At 42.1% G+C, this 18,015-nt stretch overlaps 1 protein-coding gene across 1 annotated transcript in view; it reads right to left on the bottom strand.

Moving 5' to 3' along the window:
• syne1a (spectrin repeat containing, nuclear envelope 1a) overlaps positions 1-18,015 on the bottom strand; it is a 177,173-nt gene that overhangs the window by 119,424 nt on the left and 39,734 nt on the right. The window contains exons 5-21 of the mRNA XM_066677827.1: positions 17,307-17,327; positions 17,034-17,126; positions 16,366-16,544; positions 15,821-16,017; positions 14,829-14,938; positions 10,530-10,634; positions 9,035-9,172; positions 8,196-8,360; positions 7,976-8,088; positions 6,545-6,713; positions 6,326-6,422; positions 4,917-5,113; positions 4,313-4,477; positions 3,624-3,779; positions 2,459-2,602; positions 1,463-1,612; positions 1,026-1,184 (exon numbers count right to left, since the gene is read on the bottom strand). Of these exons, the coding sequence (XP_066533924.1) occupies positions 1,026-1,184; positions 1,463-1,612; positions 2,459-2,602; positions 3,624-3,779; positions 4,313-4,477; positions 4,917-5,113; positions 6,326-6,422; positions 6,545-6,713; positions 7,976-8,088; positions 8,196-8,360; positions 9,035-9,172; positions 10,530-10,634; positions 14,829-14,938; positions 15,821-16,017; positions 16,366-16,544; positions 17,034-17,126; positions 17,307-17,327 (2,358 nt within the window). The remainder of the gene's footprint in view (positions 1-1,025; positions 1,185-1,462; positions 1,613-2,458; positions 2,603-3,623; positions 3,780-4,312; positions 4,478-4,916; positions 5,114-6,325; positions 6,423-6,544; positions 6,714-7,975; positions 8,089-8,195; positions 8,361-9,034; positions 9,173-10,529; positions 10,635-14,828; positions 14,939-15,820; positions 16,018-16,365; positions 16,545-17,033; positions 17,127-17,306; positions 17,328-18,015) is intronic.

Raw genomic sequence — 18,015 nt, 5'->3', positions numbered from 1 at the left:
ACACAGCTCACTACAAACCTGCAGTGCAATGGGCTCTTTCAACGCTCAAGATAATCAATGTATGTGCTCTGGGAACAGTCCAAGACACAATTGCAAAATATTCTTCTAGATATTTTTTACAATTACACATATACAAAGCAGTGGCGGATGCTGGTCTTTCAAGGAGGGGAAGCTCAATTTCGGCCTACATCATAAAATGTGTCGGTTTATTTATACGTAAATTCTACCCTCCGTTCCTTTTCAAGAAAATGATCTGTGACCCTGTCGTACCAACAAGGCGTCTTTTCCAGGGACTTGACTAGTGTCCTCTCAATGGCCAGCAGAGCTAGGCTGCTTAAACGGCCTTGGCCCATGTGAAGTGTGTCCGCCTGTGCTCCCACAGATCTTTACACCAAAGGGTCGCTGATTCGCTCATTTCGCTGTCAATCAAAAGGGATTTGGCCCTATGGGCCAGCCGAGGCCAGCCCACTGCCCCATAGACCCCCAGAGACGCTGAGTGTCCGATGGGCGGGACAAAGCCCAGCATTTATCCAATGACTCGTCTCGTTTCGCTGCACTTCACTGCTTCGCTATTGAACTCTGTGGACGCTCAGCGTCCTCAATGTTTAAAGCACAGGAATGTTTGAAGCTGCAGGAATGATTGAGAGGAAAGCCGCGTCTTTACCAGTGATAAGAAGCTGATTCTGAACAAAAGTTGAGCGCGTTGTAGTGCATATTTATTCAATGACATGTCACACAACAGTATATATTTGATCACTTCTTTTTATTTACATTTTAGGGGAAGCTGAGCTTCCCTTGCAGTCTTAGAGCAATCGCCTCTGATACAAAGTGGTCTCCAATCCCCAAACAATATCCAAAATAATTATGTGTTGTCTGCAGAGGATGTGAACTAGGCAACCCATGACATTTAATTTGATACCATACTGTATAGTTTAAATACTATATTACTAATTTTGAGGTGACAGAAACCGTTCTTGTGTTTGGTTCTGAGCACAGTACAAAGAGGTGAAGAGCTGAAGACAGACCTGGGCTGTGGTCTGAAGCTCGGTCACTCTGTTCTGCAGGAGAGACGGGTCGAAGTTGTACAGGGTCTTTGTGCAACACAGAGCCCTTTGCAGGGCCAGGTAACTACGCTCCACCACACACACACACCTCTGACAGCTCTGTTGTTGACACAGCAGTTCCTAGAGAAGACACAGAGGCACACATCCACACACAAAGTTTTATACAGGCTGCTACTACTCTTAGGTTTTCTAAAATATTTCTGAATGGATCTATTTATTTCATATATCTGACTTACTGCGAGTCTCTCTGTAGTACTTAGTGAGATATACTTTGGATAAAGTGGTGCTGCAAATCATTTGTAGCCTTAGTGTGCTGTTTTGTTGTCATGAGGCTAAGCGTACCCTGCTGTAAGGCTTGTCTTAGATCAGCAGCCCTGGTTTGTGTGATATGTTTTTACCCGGTTCTTGTGTTGGTCATGCTGCTGGGTGATGATGTGGCCAGCGCACTCTGCTGTCTGGTAGAAAGCTGAGATCTGTCTCTCCAGCTCCTCCAGCAAAGGAAGCACTATCTGACACTCTCTCAGAACCACGGGACATTTCTCCTTCATCTGAGATCATGCAGAGACACACACACACACACACATACTTATATATATATATATATATATATATATATATATATATATATATATATATATATATCTCAAAGAAGAGGCTACAACTAGGTACAATCCAAGCATAAAGGGCTATAAAGGAAAAGCTCAGCTAAATTTTAAATCTACACCATCTCCTCTCTATCCCACATATAACTAATCAGCCAGGACAAGCTACATTGACAGTAGAGCTGCTCATTTTGGCTTACAATCCATAACACGCATGGCTAAATCATCAACACACTTGTCTACAATGACTTGAAATAATGAAATAATTTAGGCAGACAGTTGCGATAAAATAATATTCTCAAAAATCTGTTGCGAAAATAACGAGACAAAACAATATGTGGCTTGTGTCTTTAGTCTCTTACGCCTTAAAACAAAACACAAGTGAAATAAGATGATTATATATGATCTGTGAATGAATAACTCATTCTGGTTCAGACAGAACAACAGTGAAATGCTTTAGAGTCTGACCTGCTAACAGCTCTCCATTAGATCCTATGGAGAAAATGCTAATATGGCTAACAGAACATAACAATCTTTTTATTCTCATTATAATACACTGTATGATCCTTTACCCCCAAACACAAAAGAGGCGGTGGGCTTCTGAGGGCTGTGAGATTCTCTCCAGTGCAGGGAGACGAGCTGTGTGTGAGATAAACCGATCCATCTTTCCCACCTGTTTACATTAGTGTTGTGTTTTGAAATCAGACAAATCGGTCCCCACTATGACATACGCCAAAAAACAAAAAAAAATCATGTGACTGCATGTGAGCGCATTGATAGCACGTGCAATACCTTGTACAGATGTCCTTTAATCGATGCCATTGTAGTCAGTACTTGTCTTCCATCCCCGTTGGCCTTGTCCCTGACTCTGAGCTGAGCAGAACGAGCCACTGTTTTATACTGAGCCTCCATCACTGGGAGCCTCTGAAAAATGGCCTTTGGAATAAAAAGGAAAGCTTAAACATAACGTCTCATGTTGGTGCTTGTTATGTGCATTGACTCTGGAACTCTCTATACCATCAGAATTGCAATATGTACTGCTCTGAATAAAGTTTCACACGGTGCTTCTCTGGCTCTCTCTCCCTTGGACTTTCTTTTTCTAATGTGAGGCTTCTCTCCCTAACAACAGTATATTCCCAGTAAACATTTAGCTGTTGATTCAACATTGAAATAACTTAATGACTGCCGTCTAATCAACGTTCTCTTAAGGTTGAAAATTAAAGTTGAAAAGACGTCCAAACACAGACATTGAAAAGACGACTATTAGACGTATTTTGGACGTCCATTGACGTTATTAATTGGTCCCGAAATAAATTAATTGTATAAAACGCATTTTGGACGTCCACTGACGTTATCGATTGGTCACAACTTAACGAACTTAAGATGGATTTTGGCCGTCCATTGGTGTTTAAAATATGTCATTGACGGACAGACTACTTAAGACCTATTTTGAACGTCCAGGGACGTTCCTTGTTTACTGGGTTAACTGCAGTGTCTACATGAAAACAATTAAAGGAAGCCAGATCTGGAGTCAGTGTAAATAGGTTGTTTGTGCGTGTGCGAGAGAGAGAGAGAGAGAGAGAGAGAGAGAGAGAGAGAGAGAGAATTTACATATGAAGCATAAATCAAATGTAGTTTCACATGGTAAAACTAGCAGTGAAACATGTTTGATTACATTCACATGAAACAACACAAAAGAAAGATAGAATTCATAAAATATATAGTTATAAATAATGAATAAATATAATATATACAGGGATAATAATGTAATTAAGATTATTACATTCTGTATAAGGAACTGAAAAGCAAACTGTTGGTGAACAAGAGATGCCCAGTGTCTGATGTGTGTGTGGTGGATAGTTTTAAAACAAACAACGTATTATAAACCCATCAGAATTAATTCACAGAACCTCTAACTCTAAAAACATGACTCTCAAATCAAACAATGAAACTATACCTCAACGTCCTGCACAAAGCTGGTCACGTCAGGTAGGGACAGCTGGATGGGTGAGGTCAGTTTGGCTGTAGAAGACTGCAGAAAGTCTTTAAGAGCAGTGATGGCCTCCTGCTGCTCTTTCTCTGTCTGAATCTGAGTCTCATGAACACTGAGGTACTGCAAAGACAGAAAAAACACAGGGGGTTAACTGTAAATTCCCAATCCTGCTGTGACAGCTTAAAAATCCAGTCATTTGCATTCAGCAAATACAGTGTTGGTCTTGCAATGACTATTAGCCCTTCAATTATCCAGCAGAAGCGCAATTTAATTATCTCTCAACCACAGCTAACACACAAAGTGTATTTGAATCAAAGCCCTGAATAGTGGCCCCTTGTGTGAGCTTCCGTTAGCAATTTTCTATGATAAATATGTTTTGTTTGCAAAAAAGACTATAGTTTTCGAGTGTCTGTGACCCTGTTTATCCCCCCTTTTGACACAATGCAAGTTAAATGTATTTGTGCAGATAATTGCACTGTAAATCAAATACTGTACATAACAAAATGAAAAAAGATGACTTCTATAATATCTGTAGCGTATCTCTGTTACATTTTCATTTGGACAAAGAACATGTCCATGTCAAAGACTTGACCAATAAGAAATGCTCAAGGGATGTTTCTGGACACTGAATGTCTCATTTGTTGCACATTTACATGCTTAGCCTTAGTGAACATATCCCTCCATCGTCCGTTGAGGAGCAACAGCTGGTGCTTCAGGTCTCGGCTCACAGTCTCATCACACGTCTCTATCAGGAAGTTCCCTGCATCGTTCATGGCGGTGTGCTGATCCATCCAGTGAGGAAGATTCCTGAAGAACTCCTGAAGAGAGGGAACGAGAGGACCCATAAAATATAGGCAGCGATAGTGAGCGAGGATGAGAGAGAGAGAGAGAGAGAGAGAGAGCACAAGACACAAAGGGGAGGAGATTCACAGCCAACCTGATTTCACTAAGCTTGCTGTAATGAGGGTGAACTCAGCCTTCAGACTGCTCTCATGTGCAGAGGGTATTATATGTGTGTATCTGTGGGTGTGATGGAATCGACCCTTTGTGAGTAGGCGACACACGCCTGTAATTTAGTAAGAAAGTGGTAAATGGCTGCCTCACAGTGAAGGAGCATAATAAAAGTCTGATTATGTCTGACATCTGAGTGATACGACATATAATGTACAATGGACATATAATACGACAATAATGTAATTGGCGCTTGCTTATAATAAATAGAATAAGGGACAGATGACATGTGGGTGTATATCTCACTCGTTTAGTGTTCTCAGGTTGGTGCATGGCATCCTGAGCATCCTCAAGCCAGGTCTGTAGAGAGGACACAGCGCTGCTGTACTTCTCCCAGTTCCCCTGCACCTCCTCCAGCATGGAACGAACACTCCGCATCTCCACAGCCAAACTCCTCCACTGATCAGACACGTCCCTCAGAAAACGCCTCACAGAATCCTCAGCTACACACACACACGCAATAGGAAATCAAAAACTAATAAGGGAAAGTATCCAACATGGCAGATGTTTACATGCATCTATTAGACAATTTTAGCATAAAAATATAACACTTCCTTACATTGAATTTGATTTTTTTTATAGATAATAAACATTTTTAAATAATCTAAGAACATTATTTCCTAGGGGCAAATTTCTTTTCATTTAAGTTTACCACAGGCCAAAATGTCAATACCTTTCCACAATGTAAATGTAACAAATTGCCTGTTATGTTATCCAGAGCAGAACAAAGCTATTGGCTCATGTGGGACTCTTAATTTGACCATGCACCAATCACACTGAAGAGGGGTGAAAAAAAATATAGTTCTATAGCCTGAGGCCACATGAAAGCAACATGTTAGTGCAGCCCCAGCCCTGAGAAGACCCAATTAGAAAATCTCCACTAATGGACTGGAATCCCCCCCTGAATACAGTGCCTGGGAAAACCTCATTTACCAGTAGCCTGAGGAGAGAGAGCCAGGCAGAGGGAGCTGGTGAGAGAGCAAGGGAGGGGGCTGCTACAGGCGAAGGCTGATTGACTACTGAGCCCCATAAGGATTTAACTCACTGAGGGTGAAACACACTGTGATAGTGGCTGTGATTCCACCCTTAGGACAGGCACAGAGTGAATGGAGGAGACATTGATCTGAAATAAATGAACTGAGTTCCTTTACCCTGTGTGGGCTGTGATAGTATCTCTGCATTACTAATATTAAACCAGCAGAAACCGTTGATGAACGTGGAAGAAAGGTACAAGAAAAACAATACATAAAAAAGGCCATTTTACACCATGAGCTCTGTCCTAAATGTATGTGAAAAGGCAAGTACTGAGTAACAGGAATGTGATTTTTATTTGTTTGAAGTATACGGTTTTTCCCTAAAGCCAATGTCTCATGTTTAATGCACCATGCTCATGGCTGTGATGTCACAAACACATCTGAAATGAGCTGCTCAGATTTGTAGTCTTATAATTAATGGTATTACCTTAGGAGTGAGGGATATGATTTATGAAATATATATTTTAAAAAAGCCATGGCGAATAGTTATTTCCTGATTGTCTTTACGTGTTCATCTCATTGTAAAAAGCGTCTTTGGGTTTCTCAAAAGCGCTTTAAAAATGGCATTTATTATTATTATTATTATTGATATGTGCCCTTTAAAGAGAATATCCATCTCACCGGAGCTGTCAGCATTGGTGTAGAGTGTAGCAGCCTGCTTCAGATTTTCATGGAGGGAATCATACTTCTGAAAGAACTGCTGGTCTTCAACAAATGACTGTTAACCCACACAAGCACAGTTTATTAGAAACTAACCAATGGGTCACACTATCCACCATCATGGCATTCATAAACATGTTCTGTCTTTCTATATGTTGCTGTACAGATATCTTCTCTCACCATGTAGCTCTCCAGCAGGAGCTGAGTGGACTCCAGCCGGCCGTACTTAACAATCCAGGATTTCAGCTTGGACTCGCCCAACGTCAGGAACGCCAGCATGCGGTACTTCAGCTCCCAGAATTCCAGTTTGCTCAAATGAACGTGTGAGGAGGTAGATATGTAATTTAATCTGTAAACAGTCAGAGATTAAGTTTAAATGAATTCGGTCTTGACAGAGTTTTCTAAACGGAAAGGTATTAACAGGGAGATCGTTCCCTTTGCTGCAGTGACAGTCCACACTCGTGCAGAGAAATGAGAGAAACGAGAGACGCTGAAATATTGCTGTGAGAAATTGATTATAATCAGCCACAAGAGCAATGGTTAGGACAGATACTGATCATTTTGGAGAACTGGATTTGGATGCAACAAACTAACTCTTCCCAAAATCCTTGGTGTGCAGTCATTCCAGAGTCACAACAGTTTCACAGCCGAACCGTGGGGTGTTTTAGGCTCTTTTCAGCTGACACTATACGTATATAGACTATGGTTTTAGCAGTGTGAACAATCGTTCTATTTTGAACATGTTTTATTATTACAAATTAAAAAATAAAACATGTCCATGGGCTCTCTAGTCACGCCGGGTCACTGATCACGCCTCGAGACTGGTCTAAATCATCACCATGTGAAATAGAAGTGACAATGAGCACTTACTGCTCAAACGTACAGACTTTGCTCCATGTTAGTTTTATGTGGATAGACAAAACAGAAACTGAGATATAATAATCTGAATTTGATTTAAAACATGCACAGAAAAGTGCATAAAAAGGAACAGGACTGGTGCTGCATATAATATAATTTCTTCTGCGTATTTCATCTTATATAGAAACGGAAAAAAAGCTGAATACAGTAAGGCGGTGGGGTGGGGGGGAGAGAGAGAGAGAGAGAGAGAGAGAGAAAGAGCAAGAGAGAGAAAGAGATAGAGAGCAAGAGAGAAAAAGAGAGAGAGAGAAAGAGAGAGCGAGAAAGAGATAGAGAGCGAGAGAGAGAAAGAGAGAGCAAGAGAAAGAGATAGAGAGCGAGAAAGAGCGAGAGAGAGAAAGAGAGAGCAAGAAAGAGCGAGAAAGAGAGAGCGAGAGAGCAAGAGAGTGAAAGAGCAAGAGAGAGAAAGAGATAGAGAGCTAAAGAGAGAGAGCGAGAAAGGGTGAGAGAGAGAAAGAGCGAGAGAGAGCGAGAGAGCGAAAGAGAGAGAAAGTGAGAGAGAGAGAAAGAGCAAGAAAGAGCGAGAAAGAAAGAGAGAGACAGATACACTCTCTCAAACACATAAATCAGTATATATATATATATATATATATGCTTTTACAGAGACCACTTATGAAATGAAACACTGCGAAATCATCAACCTTGATAAATGACTGTTCTTTGGTTTGGTTCAGGTTAAACTGTATTGCGCACCTCTCTGCCATGTCCTGGAACTGCTCTGCTGGTACAGGAACTCCACTGACACTTCTGTCTCTATGGAGCTGCTGGAAAGTCTGCTGATGATTCTCGAGGAGCCTGAAGATTTCCTGCACAAACACAGGGGTGGATCTTTACCTTCTGCTCCTCACACTTCTATATGCTTTCTGCTGACACCCTGACAATCCATTATCGATTCTCTTTGATCTGTCTGTACCTGGTGCTTCTGCAGTGTTTGGTGGATGGCATTAGCGCTCTGCTCATGGCTCTGCTGAGCTGGAGGTTCTTCTTGGAGAGCTTTTTCAGCCTGATGCAGCCAGACTCCCACTGCACCCAGGGGGTCCGACAAAGCACTGTCCAACTTCTCATGCCAGCCCTGGAGCTACAGAGAGAGAGAGAGATTATATACATACATAATGGTATGGCTGATCCGTGTAAACATTTTATGACCACTGCATTGCTTCTCACTCTCCATACAGGACTTCTTGTACTTCGACAATCTCAGTAGTAGTAGTACAATCTGTAGTGCAGGTTGTAGCAGGTGTGATTTGAGTGGCGTGTCATTCTCAGAGCTGCAGTGACACTGATGTTGTTGTGGTGTGTTAGTGAGTGTTGTGTTGGTATGAGTGGATCAGACACAGCAGTGCTGCTGGAGTGTTCACTCCTACCTCACCCTGTAGATGTAAAATCAGAGACGGTAGCTCATCTGATGCTGCACAGTTTGTTTCGGTCGTCCTCTAGTCCTTCATCAGTGACACAGGACACTGTTAGACGCATATTTTTGTACGGTCTTTCAGTGACATAGAGGGCTTTAAAAACTCCAGCAGCACTGCTGTATCTGATCCACTCATAGAGGCACAACACACTAACACACCACCACCACGTCAGTGTCTCTGCAGCGCTGAGAATGATCCACCACCCAAATCATTCTGTGGTTGCTTTGACTGCTAGAGAACAGTCTGAAAGTGGACAAATGATTGTAATGTTATGGCTGATTAGTGTGTACAACCCCTGACAAGGTATGAAACCAAGCATGTTTGTGTACTAGCATCTTACCTTAGAGGACAGTCTCTCCCAGGCCTGTTTAAGCAGTGCTTGGTCTGAGGTCAGAATCCCGTCCTTCTGAGTGGACTGAAGACTGGACAAAACCTGTCTCCTCTTCAGCTCGTACTGAATGCGGTGCTGCTTAAAGGACTAAAACGGGGGAAAGGGAAGGACATAGGAGAGACACAGAAGGAGATAAACAAACACGCGTAGAAAATCACAGACGAGGTAAATATATAAATGAAAGTAAAGTGCATTTTGAAAATTGGAAAAGTGCCTGAAAGGTGCTTGTCTTGACGCTTTGATGTGTTTCTAAGTGACAGAGTGAAGGCTTGGAAGTCGCAGGAACAAAAGAATGAGGGAAAAAAAAAAAACGGCGACAGCTTTCCTATCGAGGCTTTTCGCGAATACTGACAAATCATACATTCATATATTCATCCAGTAATGGAGGTTCATTTTCCACTCCCTCACCACCTATGCAGTCCCCACTAGAGCTCTTACTCTGTTAAATATGAAACATATCCGTGGGCTGATTCCGGCCAGAAACAGATTGGCTACACATACTGCCAGCCGTCTGCAGCGTGTGTGGGTGTGCGTGTGTGTGTGTGTGTGTGTGTGTGTTGCTCTGATTATGAAGATAATGAGAGCAGCTGTGTGTCTGAGTAACAAAGGCAATAAATACAATTCTAGTTCCCACCATCTACGGCTCTGCTTCCTTCACTCTCTCTGGAGCACAGCTTCTGTACATTGGATGCCCTGGGCTTTTTAATTCATCCCTGTTTCATCACAGAAGTTTTACCTCATGCATTTAATTATGTCAAGATTTGTGGTTTTCTTTTTACATTATGAAAGTGTAATGTAATTATAATAACATCTAGCAGTCTGAATGAGTCCAAGATTCCTTATTTATCCATGGACGCGCCCATGTGGGAGTTCTTCTCTGTGGAACCTGAGCTGGCTCACTCAGGTACTAAAAGCAAACTACACAAACAACTACCTGTTGGCTTCATTCCAATTGCTGTAATTAAAGGACACACATTCATTATAATTCATGGTTTTGTATCTATGCATTAAAATGTTGAATATCCGTTTTCCAACATCCAACAGACTATTAATGTTTATTAATGTGCCATTAAATCTGATACATGCAAATGTCCTCTGTCCTTTACTGTTTTTTATATTGTGCCTGACAAAGTGGACTAATGTGCTGTAGGCTGACTTGGTCATCATATGAAAATGGTAAATGTGACATCACAACCATGATAAATTCTACATGGGTTGATTTCACCGCTTAGTTTTCACAGAAATGGGCTGAACTGTACGCTGTGAAATGTTGACAATAATTGAATATTATATACAGCTTTAAAGGAACGAAATCTATAGCAACTGGGGTTTCCAAAGTGAGGACTCTGTAGGATTCGGACACAAGTGTTCAGTAAGGGCTAAGGCATTTAAAAATGGTACAGTCCAATCCAGTTTGTGAGGAATATAGTAGCCCCTAGTTTACCTGGTATTGCTGAGAATGGTTTCCTTTGTCCATTTCCTGAGCACAATCTCTCTCCAACTGATCAGCCCAGGCCTTCAGCTCCTGCAGAACCTTCCGCTGCTCTCGCTGAGAGAGAGAGAGAAAGAGAGAGAGAGAGAGAGAGAGAGAGAGAAAGAGAGCGAGAGAGAGAAAGAGAGAAAGACAGAGAGAAAAAGAGAAAGAGCGAGAAAGAGAAAGAGAGAAAAAGAGAGAAAGAGGGAGAGAGTGAGAGAGCAAGAGAGCGAGAGAGAAAAGAAAGAGAGAAAGAGAGCGAGAGAGAGAAAAAGAGAAAGAGCGAGAGAGAGAGAAAAGAGAGAAAAAGAGAAAGAGGGAGAAAGAGCGAGAAATAGAGTGAGAGAGAAAGAGAGAAAAAAAAGAGAGAGAGGAGAGAAAGAGAGAGAGAGCGAGAGAGCAAAAAAGAAAGAAAGAGCGAGAGAGAAAGAGAGAGAGAAAAAGAGAAAGAGAAAGAGAGAAAGAGAGAGAGAAAGAGAGCGAGAGAGAGGGAAAAGAGAGAAAAAGAGAAAGAGGGAGAAAGAGCGAGAAATAGAGTGAGAGAGAAAGAGAGAGAAAAAAAGAGAGAAAAAAGAGAGAGAGGAGAGAAAGAGAGAGAGCGAGAGAGCAAAAAAGAGAAAGAAAGAGCAAGAGAGAAAGAGAGAGAAAAAGAGAGGAGAGAAAGAGAGAGGAAAAAAGAGAGGAGAGAGAGAAAAAGCGAGATGAGAGGAAGAGAGAAAGAGAGAGAGAGCAAGAGAGCGAAAAAGAGAAAGAAAGAGCGAGAGAGAAACAGCGAGAGAAAGAGAGAGAGCGAGAAAGAGAAAAAGAGAAACAGAGAGAGAGAGAAAGAGCGAGAGAAAGAGAGAGAGCGAGAGCGAAAGAGAGAAAGAGAAAGAGAGAGAGAGCGAAAAAGAGGAGAACACAAAGACAAATTTTCTTCTTGCTTTCCATCTGACACCCCTGTGTACAATATATACACAGAATATATGAGAATATTTTCCTTCACTACATCAGTAAAGTTGTTAAGAATTCATTGCTTTCATTGCTTTGGGGACAGTGAGCTCCAATTAATGCCATATTCATCTGAATTTGCGAAAGACAGAAATTGAGGGGGAGACAGAAAAAAGACAGACACAGGGAGGGATGAACAAACAAATATTAACAGATAGATATCCGTCCTTGAGCAGCACAAAACCTCATCATTTCTTCCCCCGGAGTGATTTTACACAGTCTAAAGCCCTGAGTCAGGATCCAATTACAGAGCGCAGTTCAAACACAGGCGACTGCTTTAGTTCAGTCTGTTAAAGCTTTAGGAGCTGACCGCCTGCTGGGCGTGATATTCTTTCTCCTCACTGTGTGCGTTTGCCCTGAACCGCCCAACAGGGGGCAAAAACCAACTCCGTGGGGGGGATAATCGCTTTACACAACTTGACATTTCCTGTTAGCTTAGCTAACAGAGCCAACGGAAGAGAACGCCATCCACCATATTCCAGGTAATTTTATCAAAATGAAGTGTTTGTTTCTCGTGTCAGTGTGCGGCATTAGGGCCAAACTTCCACTGTTTACACAGCGCTGATACCTCTGTAATAGAACTCATCTTTTTACGTCTCAATTTTATTAAAAGACAGCTGTGACCCATGTTTGGTCAAATAGATTTGAGACCTGGTCGATGACATGCTCCCCTCGACTAGCAGGAAAACTGGGGGCAGTGGGAGTGAAGAAGCAGCACTGTCGTCTTCCTCAATCCATTGCTGAGGGGTCCTTGAGCAAAGTACCCAACCACCAAGTGCTCCCTGGGCACTGAAGGTGGCTGACCACTGCTCTAGGTGTGTGTGTGAGACGCTGCCACAGATTGGTTAAATGCAGAGGTCAAAGTTCATTGCACTATTGAACAATAAAGCATGATTCTGAATTTCATTGTCACTCAGTTAATTGCAAGGTTGCAGTTTCCAGACTTCAAGACCTGCCGTTTTTATTGTAAACAATGTAGACTGTTTTCTTAATCTGAGAAACTGAATACACTAACACACAGCTTGGGAACTATGTGCTGTTGCATAAAACCACCATCCTGCAACTGAAAACAAACAAGATTATAACAGAAAATGGCTGCAATTTGATCCAAAAAAAAATGCAATTAGTTATTTCTCCCAAGTCGTTCAGCCCAACTTTAAGGGTCAGACTAATTATCACATGACTTTGCTCAATTCCACTGGGTATTACCTCCTGCCATATCAATGAACTTCCACAATCAGGGCAATTAGCGCCAAAACGCAGAGACCGAGCCATTAGTTACAGAGATTACATGGTGGGAGCAGCTACAGAAGCCTACAGCTTAAGGCTAATGTTTTTCTCTGTAAAGTGACAGAGGCCCAGGATCTGCGTAACCTGTTAGAAAACCTGCAACGAAACCTCACTGATTGAGGTCTACTAAGGTCTCCTCAGGCTTATCATCATCCCGTCACTGTCAGCCACTCGCAGCAAACCGAGGGGAGCTATTGTTATGGAAATGCGAACCAGTCCTAATGTAATGCTAATAAGAGCTGAATGGAGAATCATCTGACGCTCTGGGAAATTCAGCACTGATACAATTTATACACTATATGTCCAAACGTTTGTAGACACCCCAGAATTCAATTACATTAATATGGAGTTTGCAGCAATACGTCTACCCTTCTGTGGGACAATGCTGTGAAAATCCGTGATCGCATTCATCCCCGAAGAGCATTAGAGAAGTACAGATGCTGAATGATTAGTTATGGATCATAAACGGCACTCCAGGTCCATTTCTCCATAGCCCAACATTCTGGGCCTTTAGAGCCTCTTTACACCCCTGGTGATCCAGAGAGTGCTGTTCTATTTGGAAGGCTTTGCTCCTAAGAGAGGTGAAAATGAGTGTCTGGTTCATTTTGGACATAGTGTGTACTGTCTTTTCACATGAGGTTTTTGAAACACTGTGGCAATGAAAGTACACGTAAATGCTTTGACTAACAGCAAATGACATAATGACAAAATTGCACTGAGAATGCGCAAAAAGCTTCAGCATACCTCAAACATTTCTCCAACGGCTCGGGGAGCAAAAGCAAACTTTGGAACACGGACAGGCAGAACAAAGAACATGACAAATAAGTCATTAGAGGAGGGAGAGACAGAGAAATAAAAAGGGAGGGAGAGAAAGAATGGATTGTGAGAAAGGGAGGGAGGGAAGGGGGGTGTTACAAAGCACCACGGACAAACAGAGACAAACCATCCATTTCAACACTTGTTTTAACAAGCCCTCCAGAAATTCACCTCACATTGTCCCTCAAGGGAATGCCCAATAGCTTCGTAAGTGCTGCTCCATTACTCTATTAGCTCCAGTGAAGTGGGTTAGATGAGCCCTCTGAAAGGTGAGGGGTTGAGTAAACACAAGTGTCAACTTCAGCATCTGCTCTTGCCCAGAAATCAATACGAACTACTGGATTCCTCCTTTCTACGCACAATAAAAGGCAGAGGAAATCTTAAGCTGTTAAAAATAATAATTAAACTGTGTTCTCTCAACTAATGGAGCTTCATCCAATTCCTATTTGAAGAGTTGGAGTGGTGTTATTTTATAATATACATGGGGTCCTCGACTTATGACGTTGATCAGTTCCTACGTCGCGTCGTAAACCGATTTTTGGTGTAAGTCGGAACATACGTACATACTGTACGTAAATAACATACTGTAAGCACTTATCCTATCCTAACACCTATCCTCCTCGGTCCCGAGCCGCGTAACCGTGTATTCTTCCGCCGCGCACACCACACACGAAGTTCGCGTTATGACGTTTACGACGCAAAACCACTTCAGTCGAATCAAGGCTTTATACAGTAAATGGGAGATGTGTCGTAACCATGAAACATCGTAACTCGGGACTGACATAACCCGAGGTTACCGCCAACACCATTACCTAGCTAGTATCTTAATGATGTTTACATGGCTGAAGGCCACCAAATCCTCACGGAAATGTCCCAAAATTTAGTTTAAAACCTTCCAAAAAGAGCAAAGGTGCATCAGTGTGACCAAGTCCTTATTCATAATCTGACGTTTAAGAAAAAGGTTCTATGACCAGGTGGACACTAACATTTGAGCGTTGTGAAACTGAAGCTAGTGAGGGCAGGAAAAACCAGTAAACTGAAACAGACACAACGACAGTCTTTGTTTATAACAAAAAGACAAACCGAGAAGTAAATTAAGCACAAAGCTGGAATACAAGCGTTGATCAGAAAAAAGCAAAATGCAGAGATGACATCCTGTGAAATGGGTAGTACCTCCTCCTGCTGTCCAGCTGTCTCCATCTCCTGGGCATCTGGATGGTGCTTCAGGAACTGAGCCACATACGTCATGATGGATTTCTCATCTGGTTTATCAACGTCCACGTCTGAGTCACAGAGAGGGCAGGAGAAGCAGGTCAGACAAGTGAGGGGTTTAAAAACATAATAAAAATCATTTAATCAAAACCGATAAATATTTTGACAAATTTTTCATTAGGTTTTGATCACGGTTGTGTACAAAATGTACAGTTACAATATACAATCCACCTTCTTCTTTGTTTTCTTTGTCCGGCTTATTACTATTTAAGGACTTACACGTAAACCCACATAGTTGCTGTTCAGCCCGAGATTGTAAGCCTTACAGGAAACAGCTAGTTGTTAAACAGACTGGGGGTGTGGGGCGTATTGTGTTTGAGGGAAATCCAGGAAATCCAACAACAAAAGAACCTGAACTCTGAATGTGCATTTTATATTAATGTTAATATCTTAATACACCTCAATAAGACCACCCAGGGGTAAAAGAAATCAGGCTCTAGTTACTCAATACTGCTTTAATCAGAATATATTAATCCTCCTCCGTTTCTGGTAGCAGTATCTCAAACGTTTGACACTGTATCGCAACATAACGACTTCTGTTCTCAAGGTTATGACTTACTATCTCAGATCCTTGGAGTTACGATGTCAAAAGAAGTCAAGATAAGGCTCCAAAACAACTAAAGATCTATAAGATATACAGTGGAACAGTTAGTGGATGCCTTGAATTTCCCTCTGAGAGTCATCGTTTTTTCTAATTCATTTTCTACAAACACCTTTTCAGGGTCACGGTGAGTCCAGAGCCCACCCAGAACCACCAGGCATCAAACACAGATTCTTGTTCTGGTAACTTATTCAAAGCTCAACTGACTCTAAATTAAAAGGCATCCCATTTTAAGCTAAAAACACATAACCCTGATCATTTGGACCATGAAAAGTATCCTCTCAATATCTACCTTCGGGGTCCAGCAGGCGTGGTATGCCCAGCTCTCTCTCAGCCAGAGAGAAAGCCTCTTCCAGGTTGGCTCTGTTCGGTCTGTTCCACACCCGCTCCATGTTGACCAGCTGTGGCCTCAGAGCAAAGATAACGGCGTGGAACGCCACTCCAGAGCGCCAGCTGGGTCCGAAATCCTTCACATCCAGCCCCAGTCTCCTGCAGGTGCACAAACACGCGGTACGTGTAATAAATGCTATGGATTTACATTGTTCAGGCAAAGAAGGGAAAAAAAAGGATTAAAAGAACACAGAATCCATTCATGAAGTCTTACATGAACACAATGATTAGCCACAATGTATAGCTCACAGCCACGTCCCCCTGCCCCCCCGGCCAAATTAATAGAAACACTATCTTTGCATGTTCACAATGTGTGTACAATTATAAACTGCTGTCTTATTTTACCCCAGCAGTGTGGCAGTACAGAGGGTATATGAGTTCAGTCACATTCTATCCAATCAGTTAATGAGACCCTTAGATTAACACGTTCATTAATGCTGCTCTTACTTAGTAGCTGTTCGCTGAACCCATTTGAGCAGGGCTCTCTTGGCCCCACCCTGAAACGAGAGGCGGGGCTTTCGTTTGACTGGTGGGCTGGCTGTCTCTATGCTGTTGGAACTCTCCACTGAGGAGTTGCTGCTAGTCTGACCCTTTGGAGGTGGTAAACTGCTGGTGAGTTCCTCGATCTGTGAACAGAAATATCCAAAACTCAGGAAACATACAAAACTCACTTAAGTGTTGCTGTCTGTGTTCTGCTATGTCAGTCACCTTCTGATTGGCTGCCTCTTGCTCTAACTGGGACTGATGACTCTGTATATGCAAGTTTGTAACCAATAAGAGCTCAGGACCCTGTGATGTCGTCTTCTCACAGGCACCACGCGGTCGCAGTGTTTTGTCTTTTGGTGTTTAACTTGTTCAGATCTCCTGCTTAATGTATACTAGCATTTCCATTTTAGATCCCTAGACTTTAAACTACATAATAAGACATAGTCTGTATTTCATTTTAAAGTCATTAGAAACAATGTCATTTAATAATATAATCATTACAACAGAATCCCACCGGCAGCACTCCATTTTGAATTCTTCAGCTTCTGCATGACGGTTTCTACTGTAAATGTGTTTCAAATAAACAGGGCTTTCTGTTCTTTGAGTGTATAAAAAGTTGGCATTCTTACCTGGAAGTACAGTATGATGGTCCATATCAAGCCCAGCACAATGGAGGGTTTGCCGTCCACCACATCTGTTGTGTTAATGTTGACTAGTTTGATCTGTCACAAGAGGATGGCATTTAAAAATCACAAAACCATACCGTCAGCATTTACCATTGGGAACAAAGAGCTTTCTGATACAAGCAGATGTTTATTCATTACTTCTGTTACAGTGAAACTGATCCTGATTCAAACAGTGATAATGTCAAGAATGATAAGCAGCACAAAGACTTTACTGACCGGAGATCCTCTGTACACAGACTGAGGGGGAGGAGGGGTCACACACGGTGGAGAGAGGAAAAGAGAGAGAGAAAAGAAACCGTTAACAAAGAGAGCTGGGAGTAAAGGAGTGTGTGTCCCAAAAAATCGAGGGACAGCTGATAAAGACAAGCTCAATAACAGCCCAGCAAAACCATCTCACATACACACACTCAAATACAGTCATTCTGTAAGTACACACTAGTAGCTAGTTTTCAGGGTTCTCTCATGTCTCACAGAATTAATGCCCTGTACAGCAGTGTTATTATACTCCCATCCCCTGTGTAGTGCTGTCTGACTAGTGTTAACACTCCAGCATTATTTGGCTTGAACATTAAAGAGCCCATATTCGACATGTCCCTAGTGCTTTTCACGTTGAATTGGAACTATGTGGAAAAACTAAGACGATTCATGCGTTCAGTTTTCAAATATGCAATACATGGGGTGAAGTGTAAAAACAGGTATTCTCCTGTTGCCAGTGTGTGTAACTTGTTTAAACTACTCCAGTGGTTCACTCTGTCAGGACTGAGTGGACTGACGGAGGCGGATGCACTCGCTATAACATAGTGACTTTTTATTTACACCAAAAGATACAAAACCAAGACAGAATACTTAGACCAAGACAGACCTAGACTGAGAGACTTGGACAGAGGGGCTTAGACAGAGAGAGGGAACTGGACTGACAAACCTG

Source organism: Hoplias malabaricus, chromosome 7, assembly GCF_029633855.1.
Source record: "Hoplias malabaricus isolate fHopMal1 chromosome 7, fHopMal1.hap1, whole genome shotgun sequence".
NCBI classification, from domain to species: domain Eukaryota; kingdom Metazoa; phylum Chordata; class Actinopteri; order Characiformes; family Erythrinidae; genus Hoplias; species Hoplias malabaricus.
This window is presented reverse-complemented; position numbering and strand designations above follow the sequence as displayed.